The sequence below is a fragment of the Podospora pseudocomata genome, chromosome 6, assembly GCF_035222375.1.
Source record: "Podospora pseudocomata strain CBS 415.72m chromosome 6, whole genome shotgun sequence".
Classification (NCBI taxonomy): Eukaryota; Fungi; Ascomycota; class Sordariomycetes; order Sordariales; family Podosporaceae; genus Podospora; species Podospora pseudocomata.
In genome coordinates this window covers 3,760,330-3,783,058 of record NC_085890.1, presented here as the reverse complement: position 1 = coordinate 3,783,058, position 22,729 = coordinate 3,760,330, and the positions used below count along the sequence as shown (strand labels likewise).

Here is a 22,729-nt window from a genome sequence, read left to right as displayed (position 1 = left end):
GGGGTGTGGTAGGCTTGGGGGTTGTAGTAGGCTCGGGGGGCGGATGAGTGTCAGGGAGCGCAGTGGGCTCTGGGGGCTTCGAGTTTTCAAGGTCGACGGGTTTCTCAAGGCGGCTGGGAACAGGAGTAGGTGTAGAGGCCTCAGGGTGCTTGGGGTTCTGGGTATCGCTCGATTTCTCGGGCAGCTTAGGGGTCGCAGGACGTTTCAGGGTCTCAGGATTGCTGAGATGTTCGGACTGCTGTGCAACACCAGTCTCGTTCGGGTCCTCGTACGAGGCGTCCGAAATGGTAACCTCGCCGTCGACCGAAAAGTTGACACTGCAATTCGTCCGGGAGACAGCAGATCGCTCATAGAAACATCAGAGTCGCTGCTGTCCTTACGCCTTAGAACCTCGAATGCATCCAGCACCGGCGTTGGCTCCTGCTTATCGTCCTTGTTACCCCCTGTGCCGGTCTCTGGGCTGCCGCCCTCATCCTGACTATCCTCTCCATCTGTCTCGTCACCCGTCTCGTCACCTCTCTCCCTCATCTCAACATCCGAGCTATTACCCGCGCCCCCCCCCCCCACCCCCGCACAAAATCTCATCAATCGCCCTCTCCAACACCGCCCTCCGGGCATGAATCTGCACCCGTCCCAACCGATACCTCAGTTCAGCCCTCGCTCTCCTCTGCCCGCCCTCATTCTTGACCAGGAACTGCACCCGTGACTTCAAACTCTGAAGCCTAGGGGTAAGGCTCACGTGGATGATCCTTTCCCTGACAGGCTCTGGCTTCGAGATGGGGAGCGGGGTGCGCGAGTTAACCACTGTTGACATGACGGGCTCTCGGGGGAGTTTTTCGACGGTGATGCGGGGAGGGGGTTTTGATCCGGTTTGGGCGGAGGATTGCCTTCGGTTGGATTCTGGAGTGGGTTTCGCGGGTGAGTTGACGTTAAGGGGGTTTGGGTTTGGGTCCGGGTTTGGGTTGGGGTTGGCTGTCCGATGAGGAGGAAGAAGAAGAGGTAACTTCCTCGTCGGGGGGTTGTCAATTCTGGCGAGGGCGACTGTCTCCTACGGCCGGTGTACCGGTCCCGATGAGAAGGATGTATTTCTGTTGAAGATGGGGAGGCCCTTTTGAAGACGCCGGGTTTTAATGGTGGTGGGTGTGGTGTGGGTGTTGCTGAAGAGTCGGTCTCGTAGACGCGAGCGACCGAAGCTCTGATCGGGCGTGTGGCATCACGGTGGTGGTGGTTGTCAGAAGTTACAGGAAGGCTGGACTTGCTTTTGGACCACGACGACGACGACTTCTTCACAGAGGGAGATGTGGGACGAGGGGACTTGTCAAAAGACGCTTCACTGCGCATTGAAGAACCAATATCTATTGTTTTAGCTAACTGCTTTTCTGCATCACGTTGCTTGGTAGAAAATGATGATGACGAAAATCACGAGACCTACTAGAAACTGTAGAGGCTTGATTCAGTGGATGAGGAGTAGCGGGAGTACCGCTCGGAGTCGGCCCAGTTAGGAGACACCCCAGGCGTTTCATCAATTGTCTGCTTCAAGCCGCGAACATTGTCAGCAATCTCGAGCAGGGAAACAAGAGCAGTAAAGAAACCATTAGTATGAGCTGGGAAAGGAGCCCGGTCAAGATTCTGAGGGTTAGAGTCGGACCCAGAATCACTAGGAGGCTTGTTGGGAGAACCGGGAGAGCTGGGGTTCTTCTCAGAGTTAGAGCCACTGTTGAGAGAACTGATACCACCGGTGCTGTCACTTTTCTCGCTTCCCGCGGGGCTTGCAAAGTTGGAGCTGCCAACGCTGACAGAACCAATGCCACTGCTGCTGGTAGAAGAGTTCGGGTCTACCTGGGTTACTTTCTCTGTCTGAGTAGCCGGGACCTCTGTCTGAGTAACCGGGGGTTGACCCACCTGTTTCTCGGTGGGCGTTTTCTTAGGACTAGAAGGCGACTTTGGTGCGCGGCCATTCCTCGCCAATTTTCTAGGAGGCGATTCCAAGTCACGAGGTGTTTCGGTGGACGCCTTTCTCTTGGTGGGTGGATTCAGTTTGATCTCTTCTGTGCCTGGCGCCTTTGACGGTGTTACCTTGATCTCAATGGTAACCGTGGTGTTGGTAACCGCGGTGCTGTTAACCGTAGGGGTGTCAACCGTAGGGTTATTAACCGTGGTGTTAATGACCGTTGGATTAGTGACGGTGGCTTTAGTTGTCTTTCTTCGGGTTCGAGTCGATGCATACATGTCAAGAGAGACCAACTCCTCCCCAGACTCACGGGCTCTAGAGCGTGTCACACGGGTAGTGATAGGTGCCTGCACCTTCTTGACCTTGGAGGTGGTTTTGTGGTTTTTTGGAGCCTTGGGGGCCTTGGGGGCCTTGTTGTTATACCTCTTGGGGGCCATTTTGCTGTTTAGGTAGTCGAAGATTGGTGGTAACGATGGGGAAGAGCGATTGATATAGTGTCAGGGGAGAGTGTAATAGACAATAACGGCTGCTCTCACCAGGAGAGTGTGGATGAAACGATAGGGTGTAGTAACAAATGAAATAGAGTGAAAGATGCCGAAGCGTTGGTGCTTGAGTGAGTGAGTCTCTCGGTCTACCGTCTTTTCTGAACAAGTTGGCGGGGGTTGTTGTTCTGATTTATACTGAGTTCAAAGACTCGGCCTTCTTTGTTTCGTTGGTTGGCGGCAGCTCGGTTTGCCAGCCAGCCATCTACGGGCTGTTGTTGGCACAAAGAAACCGTGTGTTATTTTTGTCAGCCCTCAATTTCTGAGCACTCTCCCACTCATCCTCGAGGCGGGCATTGTGATCGACCACACGGCATTGTATTACCCGATCCTCTGCTTTCTTCTCACCCATACTTCTTTGTCCGAGGCATCGTTGGCGGCATCTCGTAGTTGTACCTCCCAGACCTTGAGCTTGTAGTTCCCCCTGTCTGCCCTTCCAGAGAACAGGTCGAAGGACCAGCCATGCTTTGGGCAGGTGATTCCCGCACTCAGGACAATGCCAAAGTCTTCAATGTCAAAGGGCAGGCCTTGAGAAAGCGGGAAGGATGAATGTGGACATTGCTACAGTGTCTCGGTTAGAGAACTGATACAATCTTGAGAGTGGCCACTACTTACATGGTCGATAGCATGGAAGGTTCCCTTCCGTTTGAAAACCAAGACCTGGTCTGTCATGTCGCCAGCGGCTTCATTCTCCGGGACTGGAACTTCATTTCCAGAGGAAGGATCATCTTTTGGTATATGGAAGACTTTGCATCCCGGTGCTGTGTCGGTGTTGCATGTTCGAGTGTGCGCCAAGGTGTGGGTGTCTTCCTCGTCAATGCCAAGATCGGGAAATGACGAGACAAGGCCCACCTTGAACCATTGAGCTTCTAGCCTAGTAGGAGCTCGGAAAGCAGATAAAAAGTTCATTCCGTGTGGGATTTGGGGCTCTTTCCTGGTGTGTGCACGCGACTCAGTGTTGGCATAGGTTGGTTTCTGGTAAAAAGTGACTCGAGTTGTGAATCCACTCCAGCATGGCCCAGAATGAGCATGTGACCCGTCACGTGGGTCCCTGACCCCAAACAATCCATAGCATGCACCATTGTAGTATTTTCTCTTAGCTATCGGGGGTGCAAGCCAATATCGAACTAGTCATGGTTTTCTTCCTTCGCTTTTTCATTCCGCCTTTTTTTCTTCATCAAGTAACTCCCCTTTACCTGTGAAAACATGCTAATCACGTCACAGAATCCTTCTTTTTTATTTATTTACATTTTTCAGCAGGCTTACGATTGTTTCCATTACAAGGCGCCGGAAGTCTTCAACCACCCAATCAACGCCCCGACATAATTTCTATTCATCCAAGTCAAGAAGCGATCCACCAAAATGGACAACCTAAGACACCTGGATGTATCCCAGCGTGAGCGCGGGCGCCTGCCCGATATTAACATGGAAACCATAGTTAACGCCGACAACTTCGATCTAGCTCGCTACTACGTGGAAATCTACCCTCGCGATTACTGGATCCGCTTGGGAGACTACATCAGGATCCACACCCTTACCGGACTCGTCACCTTTCTCATCCTCTCCCTGTGCATCCCCGACGTGTTTTGGTTCGTCCTGTACTGGCTGCAGGTCCCATTCCTCGGGTTGAACGGAGCCAGTCTCGGCAGGTTATACGTGCCCCCCAGAACCACCTGGGACAATGAAGTCAACACACGGCAGTGGGGATGCTCGTTCTATGTGTTTAGTGCTAACAAGTGCAAATGGGAGGTTCTTTTCACCGCGGTGCTGATCTACCTGAGTGTGTATCTCATCACGTATTTTCTTGTGCCCGCTGGAATCGTCCAGAGCACCGCCATCATCATCGCGTCCACCTTTGGTACTTTTGGAAGATCTGGGCGGCAGCCTGCCTGGTACTCTGGACTGCCCGCAGGGTGGTCCTGGTTGTTTGGCATGTTGGGAGCCTTGTCTTGATTATTTTCGACCACCAGCGTGAGTTCATGAAAGAGGCTCTCTGGAGGAGGAGGTATCTCGCCTGTCTTGCGCTCGTGATGCTTCTGGCTTTGTGTCCGAGCTGTCATGGGCGAGGGGGCCTACAGACTTGTGAGAAAAGGCCGGATACTCATGATGGTTTCTGGTGTTTAATCGCTGAACTGATTTACAAGGCCGGTGATAAGGTTAGAGATGGGGCTTCCGTCCCGCTGGACAGAGTTTTGGGTCAGGAAGTATTGTATATTGACAGGTGAGGCTTGATGTATAGATAAATGAGCTTAGTCTAGAACTGAGAATTAAAAAAAAATTTTTGGCATGATGAAAATTCTTACTGTAATACTGGTCTCTTCATGGCATTGTTGTGTTTTGCCAGTACACCTGGTGCATATTTTCATCGGAAGTTTGTGGTTCAGGAGAGCTGGCTAAACCATGGGAGGCCTCCAACAGGGAGTTTACTTGCTTGATAAGTTGCTAGGTAGATTGCAGCACTGCCCTTGGTCAGTCAGTCCCTGGCAGTGAAACATTTCAAGACTTTTCAAGTTGGCCAGAAGTAAGGTAGCTGAGGTAATGAAGGATTTCTTGTCAACCTTCCTCTCACGGCTCACTGATCGTAAGCTTGATAGACGGAGCTGAGCCCGCCTTTCCGTCATGATACTTGATCTCTTTGATTTTGCTTAGAGGGTAGCGTTGTTGGCGCAACCCCATTGTGGCTTTGCCATTGCCGAGGTGACACGGTTATGTACATCCATATGCACGAATCCTTGGTATCTGGCCGCGGACTTCTGTCGATATGATAACATGACTCTTTGACGCGTGGCCTTCTGTAGACTGAGGTTATATCTGGGTAGGTTGTTCAAGCTGCGCTGGGAGGCAGTAGGAGTGCCCTCACTTACCAAGAGAATGAGATTTCATAAGCAACTACCCCCCTGTGGTTACACAGAAAGCTTGATTGTTTGACTGTGCATGGGGACTGATGATTCAGCAAGAGGAATAATATCTGCCGCGGGTAAATCGTGTGAACAACGTGGCAACCTCCCTTCGGATGCCGTTACGAGGGTCGCTTCTGGGTAAGGGGTTCCGTTGCACAGTGGCAGCGGTGGGGTTTGGTGACAATGCAAGTCAGCCGGGAAGAATGCCCCCTGGTCTGCCTCGCCGCACGCGCGAGTGGAACCGGAACCAACATGAGACGGGGATGGAATTCGACGGGCCAGTGCTTCTTGAGATTTCCCATTGATACATAAAATTGAAGGTTAGTGTTAGTGTTGTAGGCGATGTGGGGTGAAGGGGGCTGTGTTTTCATGAGCTAGCGATTTTCATGGGCTGATGCAAGGGTCGAGTTCCTACCCAACGCCAATGGTAACAAAAAAGAACCAGTGCATAGGTCTGTCTCATAGAATGAACCAATATTCGATATGTGCACATTGCCCGAGCTGGAGAATTTGATTAGCAATAAGAATGACAATAATCTTGGATTCCATGTCGAAGTAGGTAGGAGGACAGTTTTTGTGTTTTGTATCTGTCGATGACTTCATGATAAGCAGGCAACAACCTTTCGTGGAATTCTGCTGACATGGCCATCCTATAGAGTCGCGCGAGATGAAGCTGGTAATGTCGATTCCCCTGAAACGTCGTGAGGATGGATAAGGTCAGTCAAGGTAACATTTGGACCTCGGCCCGCTCCAAGACTTGATTAATACGACAGCGGCAACCGATTGGATATCATTCCGGAAAGAAAATAAAGTTTGCGGCTCGAGTTCCAAACATTTGACCGTCAGCGGCGTTAATCTCGCCAGAAGTTGGTTTTGTCGTTGCCTAAGAAGTCTGACATGTACTTGAGATAAGTCGAGCACTTGAGTTGTTGGATTGTAGGAGGAGATGTCCGGGTCGGATACGGGTTACTCTTTTTGAACTCTGTGATGTCAGTACCGTGCAACAAAATGCGAGCTGAATGAGAGCAACAATACGATACATTCTCAGCTTAGGCTGTCAGCAAGGCAGAGTGTGTTCAATGGGATCGTTGCTTGACCAATCAACTCACATGGTTTTCTACCCTTGCTCCTTCCCAATCTGATTGCTTGGCATCTGGAGATGCAATTGTGCAATTCAGGTTTGGGTGTTGATGTTTGGCGGTGGAAGGGGAAGTCCGTTCGTGTATATTCGCTCGGGTTGATGGCACGAAAGTAAATCGTTGCCTGACATCCCTGGATACAGTCAGCAATCATGATGTTGGTCAACTTGGAATAGGTATTGTGATGTTCGGGAGTTGACGTTGACTTTAGGTCTGTTCAAAGGGACAATTAGCCCTGATAACCTGGCCAAGGTGCCACACGCTAGGGCAAACAGAGTTAAGCGCCAGCTTACTACAGCAATTTGCCCACCAAAGTGTTTGTCCCAAATGCTCACGCACCAACATTGTACCACAGTCGGTATGTGACGTTCTTAACTCCATCTTGAAGCCCAATCTCACACCAACCCTGTTTCAGTAATGTGAGGTAGTACCACCCGGAGGTCATTCATCTAACCACAGATTATTGACACATGCATGCGGCCGCACCTCCGCTTCCCGTCCGCTCCTCGACTTGCAGGGCCAAGACCGCTAAAGCGACTAAGCCTCCTTACAACCTCCGCTCATGTGGTAATTGTATGGATTGGCCCGTGGTGTGATGGAGTTTCGATGCTGACATGGCGCTGATTGCAGATTATACAGATCGCTTCGTTGTGTCCCTTTGGTGTAGGAAACGCTCCTCTCATTCGTGCTGTAATTGGCTTCGAGCTTGATGCCGTGTGGTAGACAGCTCGACCGGCATTATGGCAATTACCGGGCGATAGCTGAATGGTCAATGTTCAGACCACCTAGACACCGGTGACGGCGCCATGGTATGGAACAAAAGAACATCCCCCCACACTGTCTGTCCGCCCGGTCCCCCGCTTCCAGACTCCTTGTCATGGCACAGGCACCAAGAAACGGAACGATGTGTCGAGTATTTCGACCCGAATCCACAACCACGTTCCGACCCAAAGTGGCTGTACCTGGCATATACTTTGATCTTTGCTCAGGATCACGACTTATCTCAGCCCCTTGATACGACAAGTACGTCCCATACCCATCCATTGCCGGAAGCTATTGGCACACCCTAGATGATGTGGTGCAACCGTACCCACCAGGCTTCCGCATTTACCTCCTCATGGCGGCAAGGTTTGTGACGTTCGTCTTATCCAACCCGACATGCCGAGCACAGCAGTACCTCTTGGTAACCCGGACCCTGGATTCAGAATCACAAAGCCACCATCTTGGCACCGTACACTTTTGGGTCTGTTTTCCTCAAATTGGACTCGATGTCCCCCCCTTATCAAGAGGTTGGGTGTGTGGACAGGTGATCCGAAGATCTACTCATTCTCTTCGATGCCAGATCATCATCGAATATCCATCATGTCCTCCTCTAAGAGAACTGGCATGTTCAAGGTCAAGACTCCGTGGTCTACTGGGGATAGTAATGTGCCAGAAGGGTGGGTTGAACTCTCGCTATCGCTTGCATGGCCGAAACTGATCTAGCTTACTCGCAACACAGTTCTGGTCCCCAGTCTTTTGTCTTCAGCCTGGATCACCGGCCACGAGCCACAAGGGCAAGCGTACCGAAAGTGCGCTCCGGTTGTGTTACATGTGGGTCACTAGTCTCGAAATGCTGCATAAACGAGAGGCCTATTACTGACTGAGAGTTGCTGCTGCAGGCAAGTAGGTCATCACTCGGCAGCCTGGTTGTTCCAACAGACCATGGGCGTTATATTGACAACGGTGTGCCTTTTAGGAGACGACATGTGAAATGCGACGAGGCCAAGCCTGCATGCCAGCGATGCTTGAAATGGCAAGGATTCTGTGATGGGTACAAGACAGCCGAACTGGCGCCCCCGAGAGACGACAAACGACGGCGGCTGTCTTCCCCATCAGCCCGGTCTGAGAAGAGCGATTCGGGGCTTCCCGACAATTTCGAGGCACTGCAGCTGAGCGACCAGTATGGCGCGGGAGAAAACTCCTCACAGGAGTCTTCCCAAAACAATGAATTTGACGAGCACTGGGAGACATTTTATTGTGACTGTTGGTCCAGTCTGGCCAATAATCTCGGGGGAGGCTGGTTCTCCTCTCGGTTGTTCACCCAAACAATCCCACAGATAAGCCAAGGTGAACCAGCCATTCGGTATGCTCTCATGGCCATTGGTGCTCTTGCCTGCTCACTTTTTCCAAACATTGTTCCAGCAGGGCCCTCAGGAGGGGACGGCAACGATTATCACTACAACGCGGCCCTCACGCACTACGGACAAGCAATCCGACTGATCCGACTTCAACAGGAGCCAAACTCTGCTTCTACTCTACGTGTGGCAGTTGTTGCTTGCATTCTCTTTGCGTGCTTTGAGATTTTGCATGGGAGCCACGAAGCTGCCGTCAATCATATCAGTTTTGGCAGTCTCATGCTCTCAGGGCAAGCAAGCATGGGCCAGCTCGAACTAGAAGACGAGATTCTGCAAGCATTTGAGAGGATGGAATGGTCTGCTTGGTCTATCGGCCTCATGACTGGCTCAGTTCAAGTACCCATCGAAATCAACAGCAGGCTTTCACTAGACGACATGCCCACCAAGTTCTCCGGGCTCGGAGAGGCCAGAAGATGGTGGGACGCGATCCAGCACTGGACATTGTACTTCAGCCAAGCCATGGCTGGGCCAACATACGCGGATGGAGACTTTCTGCCCGGGATCAAGACCATGCAATCACAGTGTCTTGGAATGTTAGAACGGTGGAATGACATGTTTTGGCCGCTTTACAATCCGGCAAGCTCTCCTCGAAAGGGGTCATCCTATCTTCAGGCGACGTCTCTGCTTCTCCAGTCTATCGTGCTTCACGCCTACATCAAAACTTGTGGCTTTCAAGACCACTACGGCACTGAACAGATCACATCGCAGTTCAAAGAAATGGTGCGCCTCTCTGGAGTCCTCTTGGCCAACCAACCCGTCTCCAAAGGATGTAGCGAAATATTCACCTTGGACAGCGGGCCGACTTGCGCTCTCTACATTGCGGCAACCAAATGCTTGGATCCCACCGTCCGAGCAGACGCCACCGCCTTGCTCACACAATACCCACGACGAGACGGCTTCTGGGACAGTCGAGCAGCTCTCGGGATCCTCGGCCAGGACCTTTCATCAAGCGGTGAATATGGCGGTACTATTGATCCAGCACTTCAGTACCTCGACCAATGAAGCGGTTTGCTTACCCAAGCAGCCGGAAGAAGATATTTTTGTGACGACGTTGGGGGAAGATTCTTACCGCCCTGCTCATGTCAGACGGGAGCCCTATGCTGCAGCCCTGTCAGCACTCAGGATAATTACCCTAGACGCAACGTGTCATGTGTGAGGGATTGCTTGTAGATACATTTTGATACCATAGATGTTTTTTGGACAGTTTTGTTTCGTAATCGACCTTGCATATTGCCATATTTTCGCGGCTGACCAAGCCAATATATTCGAAAGCTTGTTTTCCTACGGGTGACAAGGGGACAGATCTTTGTCCGAGGTGTGGGATCTTGTTGTATTGGCGGAAGTACAAGGTTCTTTGCGGCAGTATGCAAGTGTCATACCTCAGATAGATCATAGGGGTTGGATCAAGATCACAAGCAAGGAAACAACCTGATTCAGGGTTAGGGTACCCCCTATAAACCCCTTTTTCCTAGTGGCTTGGCGGTCCAGCCTTGTGGGCCCCAGGCGACGTCAGTGCCCCGCGTTTTCACTTTACGCGACACGCCGACTTTCGATAGCAGTTCAGTTAATTCCCAACCGCCAGAGCTCTCGAATTGCGACTAAAATCATATAACAAACCAAAATACGACATGAAGAGGTGACACTATATACCACAGTACTTTCCGAATCCCACGATACCCACCAGCAACTCCCGCCCCCCATCAACTATTCACAATGGCTCTCCCTCTACCATTAGGCCTTACCCATTCCGAGGTCGCCTTCGTCGCCGAAATGGAGCTCGTCACAGTGGTTCCTAGACAACGATTAGAAAGCATCGATCTGCTGTCGGTATGTTTCCCACCGCCACCACCTCTCCCTTTTCCCTGCCTGGTCTAACATCTCGTCCACCACAGGGCAAAACCCCCCCCCTCCGCCCACCCCACCGAGCCGACCTCCCCCTCTGGCTAGCCCTCCTCCTCAAAAAGCAGCGCCGCGCCAACATCGTCCCCCCACCATGGCTGCACCCCGCCTCCCTAGCCGACATTGTCCACCGCGAGACGAAAGTGCACCCTCACGCTTTCTCGGAGCCAATGCCTACCGCTTCACGAGCGAGACAGTCACAACCTGGTTATGCGGGGAGGATAGGTGGGGGTGACAGCAGCGAAGTAATATTGAGCCCGCCGTTTCGGAGTAATTGTACCAGCGCCGCGCCGGCGGGGTATTTGCCGTACCACTGGTTGGAGGTTGCCGAGGCGCTTATAACGCACGCGAGCGATGATTTGGGGGGGAATACCAGTGAGATTAGGGGGTTGTTACGGGATTTGGTGGAGGTCAGGGCGGCGAAGATGAGAGATTCGGCGGAGACGCTGGGGGCGGAAGGACAAGGGGGTGTGGTTAGTTTGCGTGGCGTGGGAGCGATGGAGTTGGCAGAGAATAGGGGGTTTGTCTTGGGGGTTGTGGATGGGGTGAGGAAGATTGGTGGTGCGGTCGAGACGGCGAGACGAGAAAAAGAGGAAGAGATGGATCTGGGTGGGGGAGATGGGGGCAGGGGTGGTTATGGTGGGGATGGGGATAGTGATGATGATATGGGGATCTAAATACCCGAATGGAAGGCATGAGTTGCGCGAGGGATGGTCTATTCCTGTCCATGTCTACGGTTTTAACACCCTATCGTGTCAAAAAGCCCAAGCATCCAGCCACCGACTCATCATCTCCCCGGTCACAGCCGCCATCTTCCCCATCGTCTGGCTTGTCTTTTTCGCCTTGTCTGTCTGAAAGATGACCGGACCCTGTCTCTCGTCTCTCCACCCCTCAAAGAACTCCTTCAGCTTCAAGGCCGGGTACCGTTCTGCGTCGTTCTTTTCCCCCAAAGCATCCAGCCACTCTGCTACCCCCACCACCTTTAGCTCCCCCCTCTCAGTCTTGCCTGCATACTCCTGCACGGCGCCAACCATCGTCCCCTCCCAATCAGCACAGGAGGGGTTGACAACATTGTAACACTCCCTCCCCTTCCCACTGCCCCCCAACCCCAGCTCCACAATCGCCTCAGCGGCAAGATCAACGGGTATCCAATCCACTGCTTTTTGGTTCCCCCCCAAGGTGGACGGGATCATCCCCATGTTGAGGGATGTCTGCACCAAGCTAGGAACCCACTCGTGTTTATTCCACTGTCTCCCTACACCATCTGCCCTCCCAGCAAGCTGCCCTACCCTCAGAATTGTGCTCGGGATGGGGGAGTTGGCCAGGACACAGGAGGCGAGGTGTTTGGACTCGGCGTACCCTGTTGACAAGGGGAGGTTGTGGTCTTGGGTGAAGTTTTCCGGGACAGGTGAGGTCCCCGCCATGGCGGTGGCGATGGAGGAGATGAAGACGAATTTTGCTGGGTTGAGGGCCATGAGATTGGCTGTGCCGGAGATGGAAGGGAGGAAGGAGTCGAAGGGGAGGTTGAAGTTAACGGGCCAGGCGGAGTGGATTAGCAGTTGGGGGTGTTTGAGGGTGTTGTAGGTTTCGGATGAGAGGCCGAGGGTAGGGTGGAGGAGGTCGGTTTGGAGATATGTAACTCGGGAGGTGTTGGGGGAGATGGGTTTGGAGCGGTTGAGGCAGTAGATGTGGGTTATGGTTGGGTTGGCCAGGAGGGAGGAGAGGAGGGAGGAGCCGAGGGTGCCGGTTGTGCCGGTGAGGATGACTTTGAAGCCTTTGGATTCGGTGTGGGAAGGACGGGGGAGGCGGAGGGAGGAGGTGTATTCTTTGATGAGCGCGTCGAATTTGTCTGCTCTTGACGTGTTGGTGGTGGCGGTGGCTGGGGCAGAGCAGAGAGCGCGGTGAAGTTGGCTGATGCTGGGGTTTTCGTAGACCAGACGGAGCGAGACTTTGCCTTGCAGGCTGGATTGGACGGTGCCTTTGAGGGTGAGGATGAGCTGAAGGACTTGAAGGGAGTCGAAGCCAAGGACGAACAGGTTAGTGTCGTCTGTAACGTCTCCGCGTCGCTTGATCACGCTGTTGACCGCATCCCGAATTTGAGCCAAGATCATGGTCTCGTCCAACACACCCTCAGCTGCAATCCCATTGATAACCATCGCACTGGCATACATCTCTTCAATCTCGGCCTGATAAGCCAAATACGTATTCCTCCTCATCACCGTCCCCTTCGGCGTCCTCTCAAACGGCTTGTCTTGTCGCGCGACCCTCACCATCGACTTCCACACCCTCGCATGAGCCGGGTACTGCTCATTCGCCTCCTCAACACTCTCCCAAATCCTCTCAACCACCTCCTCCACCCCCAAACTCGCATCATGCACCTCCACGATCAGTCCCGTCTGGAACCGCCCACTCCCCACCATCACCGCCCCTTTCACGATCGAATGCCCCTCCACCATTTTCTCAAACGTCACCGGATTCAGCTTCTCCCCATTACTCAGCACAATAACATCATCCACCCGTCCCACATACCTCCACAAATTTTCTTTCAGCGGATGGCGCTCAAACAAGTCCTTCGTCCGCCACTCTTCCGACTCGGGAAAGTTATAAAACACAAACTGGAACCTCCCCTCCTCTCCTCCCAACCGCTTAATCACCAACTCGGCAGTATTTTTGTCTTCACCAACCCCCTCCATGACAACCCCCGCGGCAGGATTCCACTCGAAATACTCCCAATCCCTCGGGTCCAGCGGTGCATACCCGGTCGCGTTCCAAATCTCGGTCGTGCCGATCCCGTTCACCAGCGTGATACGAGGGGAGAGTTCCTCCCCAATGACATCGCCGCATGACCTGGCTAGTGGTGCGCCGCCGGAGTAGATACACTCGATATCTGACGCCCTCAGGGTCTCAATCCCGTGAGGCAAACTGCAGATATCTTCCAGAATAGAAGGGGTGCAGACCATGCCTGTCGGGCGGGTGGTTTTCACTGCGTGGAGCATCAGCTCTGCTGTTGGGGGGGTGCTGGGTGGGAGGAGGACGAGAGGGCGGCGGTAGTGGAGGGATCGAACGAGGAGGTTTATGCCAAAGGCGTGGAAGAAGGGGGGCATGGAGAGGATGAGGGGGGTGGTGTAGAGCGGGTCGTGGGTGTTTAGACGGCCGGCGGGGGTGGGGAGGGTGGCGAGTAGTCTGCCGGCGGTGGTGAGGACGCCGGCTTTGAGGGGGATGGGCTTGGGGAGGCCGGTGGTGCCGCTTGAGTGGAGGATCATGACTGTCTCGTGGTCGGGGGTCGTATCATTGCATTTGCTCTGGTACGGGGTGGGGTTGGTGGTGGTCTCGAGAAGGTGTTCCAGGTCTGGGATGCGGAGGACGCTGAGATGGCCGAGCTTTTGACCGATTTCAGAAGCTTGGTCGGAGAGCTCTTGGCTGTGAAGAAGTTTGGTGCAGCGGGTGGGGGTTAAGAGAGCGCAGTGGCCCTCAACGGAGTTTCTGGGCGATAATAGAAGGCTCTGCTATTTGTTAGAGTTGGTCGCGGTAACCTCACATGGTGTTACCAACCTTGTGCCCGGTCTTCAACGCCGCCAGGATGACTATGGGGTATCGAATGTCGTTGATGCCAGTGTAGGCAAGGGACTCGTCCCGGCCCAAGTCAGCCGGGCCCAAGTGTTTGTCAATCCAGTGAGCTAGCCTGTCCACCGCTTGGCCGAGCTGCTGGAAAGTAAAGTTTTGCCATGTGATCTCTTCAATCTTGGTCGTTGATGATGGGATCTTGACCCAGGTATCGTGAGGGACCTCAGCGGCGAGCTCGTCGACAACATATGTGAGAGAGGACATTGCAAGGTAGATGGGGAGCTTGCAAACGAGACAAGATATGAAGTTGTGAAGTGATGTGATTTTTCGATGGATATAGCGATGAATTCTTGAAGCCGACAGGATCTACAATGTTTGTCTCGGTGTGAACAGTCCGGTAACCCAAGACATGATGGCATCCATCTCAGACAAACTCTGTGATATTTATCGGTTCCCATTCTCTCCCTATGTTTCATGTTTCACCGCCGGAGCTGTAGATGCTTGGCACGTAAAACTCCCCACTCGGTCAACGATGAGGTAGACTGGCTGAGCAAGCAAGGCTGTGCTCTGCCTTTCTTGTGCTTGAGGGTTGAGGTTACAGGAGTTGTTGGCCTTACTCACCCGACAGATTCAAATGCCGTCACCTCAGACGTGGCGTCGGCACCCCCGATGGTTTCCCGCGCTGCATCGGCATCTCCCGTAGTGGGTGCAGATTAACGGAGAATCAGCCCAATAGGGTTATCTCTCGGGACGAAAAGTATGATGTCGGGCCTTTTTATCAGCTATGGTGGGAGTGTAGATTTGGTGGTAGCAAAGGAACCGAACAGCAACATGGATTTGTTAAGAGGGGGCTGGCCGTTTGAATGTAGTATCCAAGGCCACGATGATCATCAGCGTTCCCTGTGGGACGGAGGCTTCCGGGGCATTGTGTTGTCGTTTTGTAGGCCGGTATTTCTATTCAACAATCTATAGTTGATTTGCAACTCTATTATCCAACATCGCCGAAGTTAGAACCAGACAGACCCCTTTCTTCAAACAACCGCCTACAACAAGACCCCCATTAGTCCCCTTATTACTTCCCCGTGAACCCCGACAGCATTCAAATAGCGGAGGCGAACTCCATTTTAAAAACAAACAGACCCCCTATTATTCTCAGAAATACCGACTGCATATTCAAACCTCATCGATAGAGTGATACTTGGACACCCACTGTTCAGACCGACCTTGCGGTATTCTCACAAAAGGGGAAAAACTGAGATCAGCAAAAATCATGATATATTTGTTTCTTAGAGAATCATATCGTCTCTATTATACCCGGTACGAAAATTCCCCAAACGCCAAAGCAATACCCCTGAAATGGTATTCGGGATGGCTGGACTTTCACTTGCCCACTGCCTGCCCCAGACACGAGTTCTCAGACGAGAACAAACAGACGTGGCAGTCCACCGCCCGGATCAAGAACGCAGCGCTCACACCTCACCTCTCGTCATTTTCATGTCGTTTACCAGTTTTTAAACTCCTACCAATGCATGATGAATTATCCGCCAACCCGCATATTTAGACGGGGGCGTGAGTGAAAAGATACGATACGGATTCGCCTACACAGGTCAGTACAGAGCACAGGGATCGGAGAGATATGGCAGTTACCATTGTGAGTACGACGGATGGCCTCGGCAACGGTCGGGCTGATGTCGATAACACGAAGCTTGGGGCACCTCTGCACCTTGTCGCCGAGTGGCACAGTGTTGGTGACCACCAGGGCGGTGAGGACGCTTCCGTTCAAGGTCTCAATGGCATTGCCAGACAGAATACCGTGGGTAACAAGGGCCAGCACCGACTTGGCGCCATTCTCCTTGAGCACCGCGGCAGCCTTGACCAGAGTGCCGCAGGTATCAGCCATGTCGTCAACGAGAATGGCAACCTTGTCCTCAACGTTGCCGACAAGGACCATGCGACCGACAACGTTTGGCCTGGGGCGCTCCTTGTGGATGAGAGCGAAAGCGGTGTTGAGGTGATCGGCAATCGAGGTAGCGCGCTTGGCACCGCCGGCATCGGGTGACACAATGACGCAGTCTTCTGGGTTGAAGTTTTCCCTGATGTAGCGGAGGAAAGAGGGCTCGGCGTAGAGGTTGTCGACTGGGACACTGAAGAAGCCCTGGATCTGAGAAGCGTGGAGGTCGACCGTCACGATGTCTGTGTCTGTCAGCATTGCGCCGCGAGATTGAGCGCGGCTCTCTTACGGTTCGCGCCAGCTGTCTGGAGCATGTTGGCGACCAATCTGGCGCTGATGGGGGCTCTGGACTTGTCCTTCTTGTCCTGACGAGCATAGGGAAAGTTGGGACTGCAATGGTCAGTCAGCGCCCGTATCCGTCATGGTGGGAATTGGCGCGATCGGTTTGAAAGCTCTTACATAACAGCTGTTATCCTCCTCGCACTGCGCGCAAAGCCTCAAGGTCAGCAAACGTGCAGTTCACTCGGTGATGGTCATGTCGTTGCCCACCTAGCAGTTCTGCAGGCCGAGATCATGATCAACAGCTCCATCAAGCCCTCGTTCACGTCGCCGGTAGCGGTGGACTGCACAATGAAGACATCCTCGTCGCGGACCGACTCGCCGACGGTGAAGGAGGTTTCCTGGTTTGAGTAGTTGAGGGAGATGGTCCTCGCCACCTCAATGCCGAGTCTGTGTAAGTGAATCAGCAAAAGCGCGCTCTACTATTCCGTCCGTGTTCTCGTTCTCGTTCTCTCTCTCGTCTGTCTGTCTCGCTGTCCGGGGGGGAGTTCGTACCGCTTCGCAATCTTGTCGCTCAGCTCGGGGTGGCTGCGGCCACTGATCAGCTTGATCTCGTTCGCCATTTCTGCCGACATGATGAAGAAGAAGAATCAAGAGGGGCCTGTCTGCGTCAGACAAGACCCGAACAAATCGTCGAGTTTTTTTTTTTTGGTCTGCAGGTTGCGCTGTTAGCGGGGAACATCGGTTGCGGGGCGAAGTGTGCTGCGAGGATGTACAGGTGCCAAGAGGGCAACGGTGACCGGGGTTGCTCTTACGTACCTGAACGACGGAGAGGTTGGTGGTGATGGGAAAAGGAAAAGCGAAAGTGTGTCGTCAGGAAGCCAGTGAATAGTCTATAAGCTCTGCTGCGGATGTCGGAATGGGTAAAGGGCCCATGGCGGACGAAAGAGAAAAAGTTGAAAGAAACAATGGATACAGTGGAGATGGGTCCAGCCCGAGCTTCCTCAGGTACCTTGCCATCCGTACTCCACTAAGCCGGGCATCCTGTCTTATCGATAGCCGGCTCCTTTGCCGCACGTGAACCCTACTGTTTTCATCAGCTGTTCTGTCATATCAAGCAAGTGAATCATCAAGCAAGTGAATCATCAAGCAAGTGAATCTCCAATGCCCCAGGGGGATACTATCGCATATAAACGGACACTTGATCTACGAAGCCCTCAACTCATCATCATGCAAATTCCCACCAAACACTGACTCTACGTTGATGAATCACCGGCCATCATGGTGCAAACTTTGTTCGACGGCTGGAAACCTTCTGTTACACGGCGTTCTGGGAGAACCCACGTGAACTTATACAGGGACTTGAACCACGAGCCAAAGCAAAGAGTACCAATTTCATTTTCCAACGGAACGTTCACCGGTTATCTGTCAAGGCCTCCAAGAGTTCTTTGACCATCTCAAGTTTCAACTCCCCTGTTGAGGGGCGGAAAGCAACCTTGGAATACCCCTGGCACCCTCGGCTGTGTTATCAAGGTGCCTACACAATCCAATGTTCTGTATTCCTTACCACTGTTTAACCATACCAAACGCCTTGCTTATATCGACATACGCAGCATAACCCGTAAACAAAGCTTACTCTCACTCAATAATGAACCCCCTCTTGGCCGTCTCATCAGCCTTCTCCTTCTTCGGTGGCTCACCATCTCCACCCGCAACCCCATCCAGCACCTCCTCCCCGGCGGGACCGCTAACCTTGACCCCCTTCAAGTCTTCATCCTCCTCTTCCACTTTAGCCATCTCACTACTGTCATTGGAAGGTGCAATCGCATACTCCTGGCTCTTGACACTGCTAGCCTTACTAACACTCGCACTCTCGGGATCCTCCACCCGCAACCCAAGTGTCTTTTGAGCAGTCGGGTTCTCCGTTCCGTCACCCTTCCAGTCCGCTGCCTTCATTTCCGGCACAGGGCTGCCCTCTCCAGGCTCATGAATAACTACTCCTGGCGCTTCACCACCCTCTCCAATATCGCTGACGGCCGCAGTCCTCCAGACAACAGAAATCTTGTCGCAAGCTCTTGTTCCGCGCTGACTTGAGCCCTTGATGCCGTCCATCTTGTCCCAGTCAATCGTGAAGACTCCGCTATCGTCCGGTTTACCGCCTTGCTCGGGACCGTTGCCCTCGAAGAATGTGTTGAACCAGACATGGGCGACAGCCGTGACCATGGTTAACCCAATGCTCCCCGGTGCCTTGTTTCTTCGCTCGACCGAGATGTTGACGTCGCTGTTTGGTATCCGGATCGGTTTTGCAGGCTTAAAGATGACTGCTTGCCCGCCCGGTTCTGACGGATCAGCAAACGAGAAGGTGCCTGCATTCTGTAGACTGGTTGTCGACTGTGACCGTGACTCTGTCTTGGCCGGAAGTGAGGTCTGGTCACCATCCGCCTTTGCAGCAGCCCCCTCAGGCTGGAGAGCAATCGTCTTGCTCTTCTGCTTCTGCGACGCGCCCGTCGCCAACTTGTCAAGACTGGTCGTCGAAGATGCCGCTGATGTGTCCTTTTTCCTGACAGATAACTTCTTCTTCAGCCCCTCCTTCAATTTCTTGGACGAACTCCTCGACAAACTCCTCCCATCACCATCCCCCACCACCCCCATCTTGACTCCCTCCTCCGCCCCCTCCTCCTGCTTCACCCCGCCATACATATCCCACATAAAATCCTTCAACCCCCCACCCCCCGGCGCACCCCCCTCAACCACCACCCTCTCCTCCTTCGTAAAAGTATGAAAACACCGAATCTTCTTCCCCTCCTCCACATACCCCTCCACCTCGACCTTGACCCCGTTCCTCAACCCCCAAACATGCACCTCCAGTATCTCCACCGGCCCATCCTTATACACCTTCCCCCCTCTATTCGCCCACCGATCCACATACCCAACCCACCTCAACTGGCTAGGAATACTCACCCCCTCCCCAAACCCAACCCTCATCCTCCGGTCCGTAAACCGTCTCAGCGCATCCTCCACCGTCCAACCCTCCTCCGCAATAAGATAACTACACGCCATCGTCCCTGACCTCCCCTTGCCAGCCTTGCAGTGCACAACCACCACCCTCTTCTTTATAACTTCCTCCAAATCCTCCCCTTCCGTAGCAGGATTCAACCAAATCCTCATCCCCCCTATCACCACAGGCACCACACAAAACGGCGGCGGGTGATGATCCGGCCAAGGGTAATGCTTCACCCGTCCGTAGACCGCCTCGTCTGGGTACCCAGTCCCCTCGGCCCGAAACTCCCAAATCATCCACTCCTTCCCGTGGCGGGCGTCAAGAAAGGAAACTAATCGGTCGAGGGGGTTGCGGTAGGCTAGCTGGGGGTACGTCTGACTCGGTCCTGATCTGATTTCGCACACATCCTACATTAGAACACGGTCAAAGGGTTGGCGTTGGGAGAGAAGGAGGAAGGCAAACAAACGTCGCGATTATCTTCTTGGTCACATAGCACAGGTCCAGCCCCGTGTCTTGGTGTTTGACGCGGGGCCCGGCGACGAGCTGCCGGAGGAGGGAGGTCATTGTCGTGGCGGGAGGTTGGTTGATTTCGGGCGGTGTTATAATGCCGGCATCAGGAGAAGTGCCAAAATGGTGGAAATATACAACGATGATAGAACAGAGAAAAGGGTCGCGAATACAAATCCAGCGTTGTCGCGTGATGTTACAGCTCAAGTCAATTGATTTGTCGGTGCTGCCTGCCAGCGCCCACCAGCGCGCAGCGACGTCATGGTTGGTGTACCAAGTGGGGTTCAAAGTTCAAAGGGACCGTGTCTTGGCATCAGCTCCCTCCACACCACTTCATATCAAAGCAATCACGCTCATCGATCATAGGATGCCATTCCCGCTATCACACTCTTGCCCCCTAAAGACAAAAACGAACTCGTGACACAAGAGGTGCAAGAAGAAATCAACACCTAAAACCTCATCCTGACCATCCTGTCTCATGCGTATTTCCCCCAGCCAAACTCCTCACCAGAAACAAAACCGCAATACCAAGAAGAAAGAAAGGGAGTCCTTAACCTATGAGACGTAAAAGCGTAAACACCACTACCCCTCCAAGCAATTATCAGCCTACAGCCACATATCCAGCTCTTCTTTGCTTCCTCTGTCCTACTCTCCCGCATCCTGGCAAATGCATATGCTTCACCGTGTTTCTCATCCTCCACTCTGTCCCCAGATCACGCTCCCTATTTCCCCTCTCGCAAGGAGTATGACTCGCCGCCGTAGTTGTTCCATTGTCATGTCGTGCGGCTTAGCTCTCTAGCTTAGTGTTGATCTATTCAAGATGACTTCTTAGGAGCAGCAGCGCCGTTGACATACTTGTTGACGTCAGTCGCGCCGTGAAACTGCCTCGCAACACCCTTGACAGTATCCCAAGCCTGGCGAGCCACAGGGGGAGTACCCTGAGCACCAATCAGGTTGTCAACGCGCGCCTCAAGCTGGGCAAACGAGTTCTTGACATGGCTGCTCTGAGCGTAGCGCGCGCGAAGGAAAGCGGTGTAGACAGCGATCAGGATCCACGAACGGCGCTGGAAAAAGAGGGCAGACAGGAGGATACGAGCCCAAAGAGCAATCTCGAGGCTGGCAACAACCGACATAGAGGAATCGTAGTACTTCTTGACGAAGCTGCCGATGGCATCAGCCATGGGGTGGGGCGCATACTGGGGCTTGCCGTTGGGGGAAGCGGCAGCACCTGGAACCAGCTTCTGGGGAGGAGCAATGGTTGGGATAACGTTGGCACGGGTGTATGTGGCGACGTGGAAGATCGAGTAGATGCCGTACGGGAGGAGCGCAAGAGGGTACTGGGGCATAAAGAGCCAGACGAGGGCCATCACTAGGACTTTTGTTAGCAAGCAGAACCTTGTCACCCTTCCGAAACCAGACATACAGAGGTATTGCACGTTCTCATCCGAGAGATAGCCCAAGGCACCGCCGGGCTGCTTGGCGCCCGTCTTTTGGCGAGCCCGCCATGTCTTGTACACCACGATGCCGTATGTGCTAGCCGCGGCAACGAAGGCAGACCGATAGCAGAACGAGGCCATACCACCGTAGTAGTTAAATCGTATCCATGAGAAGGCATATCTGGTGATGCAGAGGATAAGAACGGCGTGACTGTGGTCCAGGGTTAGCTTCATTTCTCACTCTGCGGTGTCCAGCTCCGAGCTCCATGTTTGGATTTCATAGCGTGGCAGCATCGGCATCGGTATCGGATAAAGGCAGCTCAACATACCCAGCGAACCAAGCAACTACGACACATTGACATGTTAGCAGAGAACTTGCAACGACGTGCAGCAGTCCGGCAGTAGTGGTGATACCGAAAAAGCGACAGCAACGGGAGGAAATGCACACGTACACTGCAAGGTCGAGGCCAGTTTTTGCAGCCTCTGGGGAAGAGGCATGTCGGCCGGCGGCGGGGGAGCCATCGTGACGGTCTAGGGATAAAGGTAAAGGATTTTTCGTCGGAGTGAGCTGGAAGGTTGCGCACTTGGTTGAAGCTGGCGGCGTTTGGTGTTGTCGAGCTGGGAGCTGGGAACTGGAAGCTGGAAGAGGTGGCTGGTGGAGTTGTTTCGTACGTCGTCGAAAAAAGGTGGTGCTTTCCGATGGATGCTTTGTGAGTGCTCGGCAGTTTCAGTGGGACGTGCGTCACTGACGTTCTTCGCTCAGCTGCAGGGGTCTGACGTTGCTTTGATGGGCCGCGGGAAACTGCGTTGGAAGCTCGAGGACCAGTTAGTTGCTACTGGGTTTGATAGTTGTGTGTTTGGATTCGGGTATCAATAATTTACAGAGACAATGAAGCAAAAAAAAAAAAAAAGGAAAAAAGAAAAAGAGCGCGCGTAGTTTCAGGCTGGGAGAGAAGGTTAAAAATGACTGCACACAGACTGTCACCAGATTGTCGTCATCACCGGAAGCTCCCAGCTGACTGGAAACTTGGCAACCTACGGATACCTAGCTTCACGTGGAGCTTGGATGTTTATCGAGAAGACGCTGGAACATGCAGGGACGCCTTGTTTTCTCTTTGACACTACGCTACCTTATCAATGGCCCAATCCATTGTTCCATGCTTTGGGAGTATTGCAGTCAGATATTCCTAGGCTCTGATATGTCAAATTTGCATCTTGTCTTTCAAGCCTTCCGTTTGACTCCGTTGGAAAACGGTAGTTGTTCGTTCTTACCCCACCAACCGATGGCCAATGAGAGCCCCTCAACACTCCACCCAGCGGACAGTTTATTCCGGAGATAAGCCTCAGCCAAAGCTAATATTCTGTGGTTTCTTCTCGGATAAA

The 22,729-nt window shown here is 53.1% G+C and overlaps 9 protein-coding genes across 9 annotated transcripts; 2 read left to right on the top strand and 7 right to left on the bottom strand.

Annotated features, from left to right (window-relative positions):
• Window positions 1–626: 626 nt before the first annotated feature.
• Window positions 627–2,388, bottom strand: QC762_609793 (uncharacterized protein; the record flags this gene model as incomplete). Its single annotated transcript, XM_062892654.1, has 2 exons — window positions 627–1,355; window positions 1,432–2,388. One exon carries the CDS (start codon window positions 2,386–2,388, stop codon window positions 1,432–1,434), a length of 957 nt encoding a protein of 318 aa, XP_062741262.1. The 3' UTR covers window positions 627–1,355.
• A 426-nt stretch (window positions 2,389–2,814) lies between these two features.
• Window positions 2,815–3,570, bottom strand: QC762_609790 (uncharacterized protein; the record flags this gene model as incomplete). The annotated part of the gene is made up of 2 exons (XM_062892653.1): window positions 3,109–3,570; window positions 2,815–3,054 (listed from the first exon to the last, which is right to left on the bottom strand). The coding sequence occupies exons 1-2, from the start codon at window positions 3,400–3,402 to the stop codon at window positions 2,815–2,817; spliced, it is 534 nt and encodes a 177-aa protein (XP_062741261.1). The 5' UTR covers window positions 3,403–3,570.
• A 17-nt stretch (window positions 3,571–3,587) lies between these two features.
• QC762_609785 (uncharacterized protein) lies at window positions 3,588–4,553 on the bottom strand (the record flags this gene model as incomplete). Its single annotated transcript, XM_062892652.1, has 3 exons — window positions 3,588–4,166; window positions 4,228–4,269; window positions 4,290–4,553. The coding sequence occupies 3 exons, from the start codon at window positions 4,551–4,553 to the stop codon at window positions 4,008–4,010; spliced, it is 465 nt and encodes a 154-aa protein (XP_062741260.1). The 3' UTR covers window positions 3,588–4,007.
• Window positions 4,554–6,956: 2,403 nt separating this feature from the next.
• QC762_609780 (uncharacterized protein) lies at window positions 6,957–10,156 on the top strand. Its single transcript, XM_062892651.1, has 3 exons — window positions 6,957–7,971; window positions 8,034–8,103; window positions 8,194–10,156. The coding sequence occupies exons 1-3, from the start codon at window positions 7,691–7,693 to the stop codon at window positions 9,709–9,711; spliced, it is 1,869 nt and encodes a 622-aa protein (XP_062741259.1). The 5' UTR covers window positions 6,957–7,690; the 3' UTR covers window positions 9,712–10,156.
• Window positions 10,157–10,162: 6 nt separating this feature from the next.
• Window positions 10,163–14,586, top strand: PSF2 (DNA replication protein psf2). The gene is made up of 2 exons (XM_062892650.1): window positions 10,163–10,536; window positions 10,602–14,586. Exons 1-2 carry the CDS (start codon window positions 10,423–10,425, stop codon window positions 11,283–11,285), a joined length of 798 nt encoding a protein of 265 aa, XP_062741258.1. The 5' UTR covers window positions 10,163–10,422; the 3' UTR covers window positions 11,286–14,586.
• Window positions 11,364–14,812, bottom strand: QC762_609760 (putative NRPS-like protein biosynthetic cluster; the record flags this gene model as incomplete). Its single annotated transcript, XM_062892649.1, has 2 exons — window positions 14,161–14,812; window positions 11,364–14,111 (listed from the first exon to the last, which is right to left on the bottom strand). The coding sequence occupies exons 1-2, from the start codon at window positions 14,434–14,436 to the stop codon at window positions 11,364–11,366; spliced, it is 3,024 nt and encodes a 1,007-aa protein (XP_062741257.1). The 5' UTR covers window positions 14,437–14,812.
• A 613-nt stretch (window positions 14,813–15,425) lies between these two features.
• On the bottom strand, window positions 15,426–17,513 carry PRS4 (ribose phosphate diphosphokinase subunit prs4). Its single transcript, XM_062892648.1, has 7 exons — window positions 17,222–17,513; window positions 16,958–17,115; window positions 16,673–16,852; window positions 16,583–16,606; window positions 16,413–16,513; window positions 15,820–16,365; window positions 15,426–15,770 (listed from the first exon to the last, which is right to left on the bottom strand). The coding sequence occupies exons 2-7, from the start codon at window positions 17,035–17,037 to the stop codon at window positions 15,730–15,732; spliced, it is 972 nt and encodes a 323-aa protein (XP_062741256.1). The 5' UTR covers window positions 17,038–17,115; window positions 17,222–17,513; the 3' UTR covers window positions 15,426–15,729.
• Window positions 17,514–18,040: 527 nt separating this feature from the next.
• TEP1 (Telomerase protein component 1) lies at window positions 18,041–19,967 on the bottom strand (the record flags this gene model as incomplete). Its single annotated transcript, XM_062892647.1, has 2 exons — window positions 18,041–19,793; window positions 19,870–19,967. 2 exons carry the CDS (start codon window positions 19,965–19,967, stop codon window positions 18,041–18,043), a joined length of 1,851 nt encoding a protein of 616 aa, XP_062741255.1.
• A 758-nt stretch (window positions 19,968–20,725) lies between these two features.
• On the bottom strand, window positions 20,726–22,491 carry POM33 (Transmembrane nucleoporin; the record flags this gene model as incomplete). The annotated part of the gene is made up of 4 exons (XM_062892646.1): window positions 21,799–22,491; window positions 21,676–21,691; window positions 21,334–21,557; window positions 20,726–21,279 (listed from the first exon to the last, which is right to left on the bottom strand). Exons 1-4 carry the CDS (start codon window positions 21,866–21,868, stop codon window positions 20,726–20,728), a joined length of 864 nt encoding a protein of 287 aa, XP_062741254.1. The 5' UTR covers window positions 21,869–22,491.
• Between the last annotated feature and the right edge of the window lie 238 nt (window positions 22,492–22,729).